This window comes from Humulus lupulus, chromosome 1, assembly GCF_963169125.1.
Source record: "Humulus lupulus chromosome 1, drHumLupu1.1, whole genome shotgun sequence".
NCBI lineage: Eukaryota > Viridiplantae > Streptophyta > Magnoliopsida > Rosales > Cannabaceae > Humulus > Humulus lupulus.
In genome coordinates, this window is record NC_084793.1 from 32,584,123 (window position 1) to 32,586,465 (window position 2,343).

Sequence of the window (2,343 nt, forward strand, 5' to 3'; positions counted from 1 at the left end):
GAAAAACTAAAGAGGAAAACAGAGCATAACCTGAGTTCAATAACTAAAACTCACCTTAAAACCAGCTTTAAACCTCCCTCACTAGCTGAACCAAGTCCACCAACCCAGCCTTTGAATTCCCTAGCTTGAATCCCCACCTAGAGCTCAAGAACCTCAAAGGAAAGATGAAGAAGATAGTGTACGGGAAGGAAGAAGAAAATCTCTGTTTTTGTTCTATTTTAATCCACAAGCTTCTACAGCCAGCAGCCACTTAAGTCATATATATCCAACCCTAAATGACCAAAATACCCTTAAGCCACCTAAAGCCTCTAAAACCATTTCAATGGTAAAATTGGTACTTTCTGCTTATCCCGTTAATCATAATTAACGCTTCCCAATTCCCGCTAATCTCAATATCCTCAACACCAATAATTCATATCCCGTTACCCTAAAATCCCCGGTAACGCTATAATCATTAAAAACACCCCGAGACTCACCCCGAGCCCCGAACTCAAACCTGTTATGACCAAACCGATAAATCATGTTTAAAGATCATCTCACGCCGAAATACTCGAACCAATCCACATTATAATGTGGTCTCACAATATATCATTGACACACAAACAAGTATACAATTATACCCTCAATGGGTCAAATTACCAAAACACCCCTGTAAACAAATGTGGACTCACATGCATGCATTTAACATCCTATTATAATATAATTCTCATAAACATGCATAAATACATTTAATGACATAATTAAGCAGTTATGGCTCTCCCGACCTACTAATCCAGCCATTAAACCATAATAGGGAATCTGAGTCATTACATAAACCCACCCCTTGAAACTTATATATATAGACCAACATTTAGTGACTTGGAGATTTAGTTTAGGCAGCTGTCAAAAGAAGGTAGTTAAATTAGTTGATCTCTTGGAGGAATAAAACCCACACAAAGATTTAGTAGCCACTTGGTTAGTACAAGTGACTGAGTAAATGAAATCTGTGCTAAGAGAAAAGGTTCAAATCAACATAAAAATAAATAATAAAAGTATTATTATCGTATGCTCAGAAAATAATATTCAATAAAAATCCAATCGTATGACAATAGGAAAATAAAGAATGGAGAGAAATAGATATCAGAAGATATTCATGGGTGTGTTGTCTACAATTAAATTCACCAATAATCAAAAGATAGCTTCTGATTTGCCAAGGCCCCACTTTTGGACCCATTCTGAAAGACACGGACGAGAAAACCAGCAGACTACTATTGTTGCAGAGCCATTCATTCCGATCATTCCCAATTTATATAAATAAATACATTGCATTTATTGCATTCCTTTTCATTTGTAAAGTATATTTCTGCAATTTCTCCATCATCTTCTTCATTAGAATTTAATTTTGAATTAATCATATATGCAGACACCAAAACTCAAAGAAACAGAGCTGAAAATGAAATTGTAGAGTTTAGCTAACCATACAATCACAAGGAACTAAAAGTAGTTATTACATGATACAGATTCTAAGCTAGAGGGAAAGATTGAGGTTTAAACCATTGATGAGTTGAGGTTTTCGATGATGAGATTGATCGTTAGGAGTATTGCTAGTTGGAAAAATTGAAGGAATTCCTCGAAATTCGAGTTGAGAAGTAAAATCTTCTCTCTCGAACGAAGGTATCCAACTCGTTTGTCCGCCATTGTCTTCATCATCATAAGCTGCACTTGAATTTGGCTGCTTTCTCTTCTTCGTCTTCGTATTCCTCTCGTTCTTCGTCTCTTGCTTATTATTATTATTATTATTTTTAGTATTACTCGTAAGCATTACTCCATTTCTCAACCGATTTCGAGCTTCTCTGAAGCTCGTAATCAACTCGAAAAACTTATCTATCTTACCTTCATCATCGTCATAATCACAATCGTCTTCTTCTCGCTGATGATCATCATGTGACAATGTTTTAACCTTCTTCTTCTTCTCCATTACATCTCTCTCATCAGTTGTTTTAGTACGACTCTGATCACCCATTTTTCTTTCTTTCTTGGTTTTGGATGGCTTTTGGGATGTTCTAAAGAGTATGTATATATTCCATTAATGGGGGCTTGGTCTTTAAAGAATTGGTATCGAATAATGACGAAAATGCCCATACGTGTACCAGAACGACGGCTGGATTTGGGGGGGGAAGAAGTCAAATGGGTATAAAGTAAATGAAGACGGGGGATGACGAAAGAGGGGATGAGATCATGGAGTTGACGTGGGTGAATGGGTAAGATTCGAGGATCGAAACGTTTTTTCTTCATTTAAATTGATACTATTTGAATAATTAATGGGAATGACTCGGTTGGGCACTCGTAAAGTCAGTGACGTAC

General features: G+C 36.4%; 1 protein-coding gene across 1 annotated transcript; it reads right to left on the bottom strand.

The window, feature by feature from the left end:
- Positions 1 to 1,339: 1,339 nt before the first annotated feature.
- On the bottom strand, positions 1,340 to 2,143 carry LOC133790539 (uncharacterized). Its single transcript, XM_062228204.1, has one exon. It carries the CDS (start codon positions 2,000 to 2,002, stop codon positions 1,508 to 1,510), a length of 495 nt encoding a protein of 164 aa, XP_062084188.1. The 5' UTR covers positions 2,003 to 2,143; the 3' UTR covers positions 1,340 to 1,507.
- Positions 2,144 to 2,343: the final 200 nt, after the last annotated feature.

Excerpts from the sequence above, each read along its gene's own strand:
- LOC133790539 (XM_062228204.1), bottom strand. The coding sequence starts at position 2,002 with ATGGGTGATCAGAGTCGTACTAAAACAACTGATGAGAGAGATGTAATG.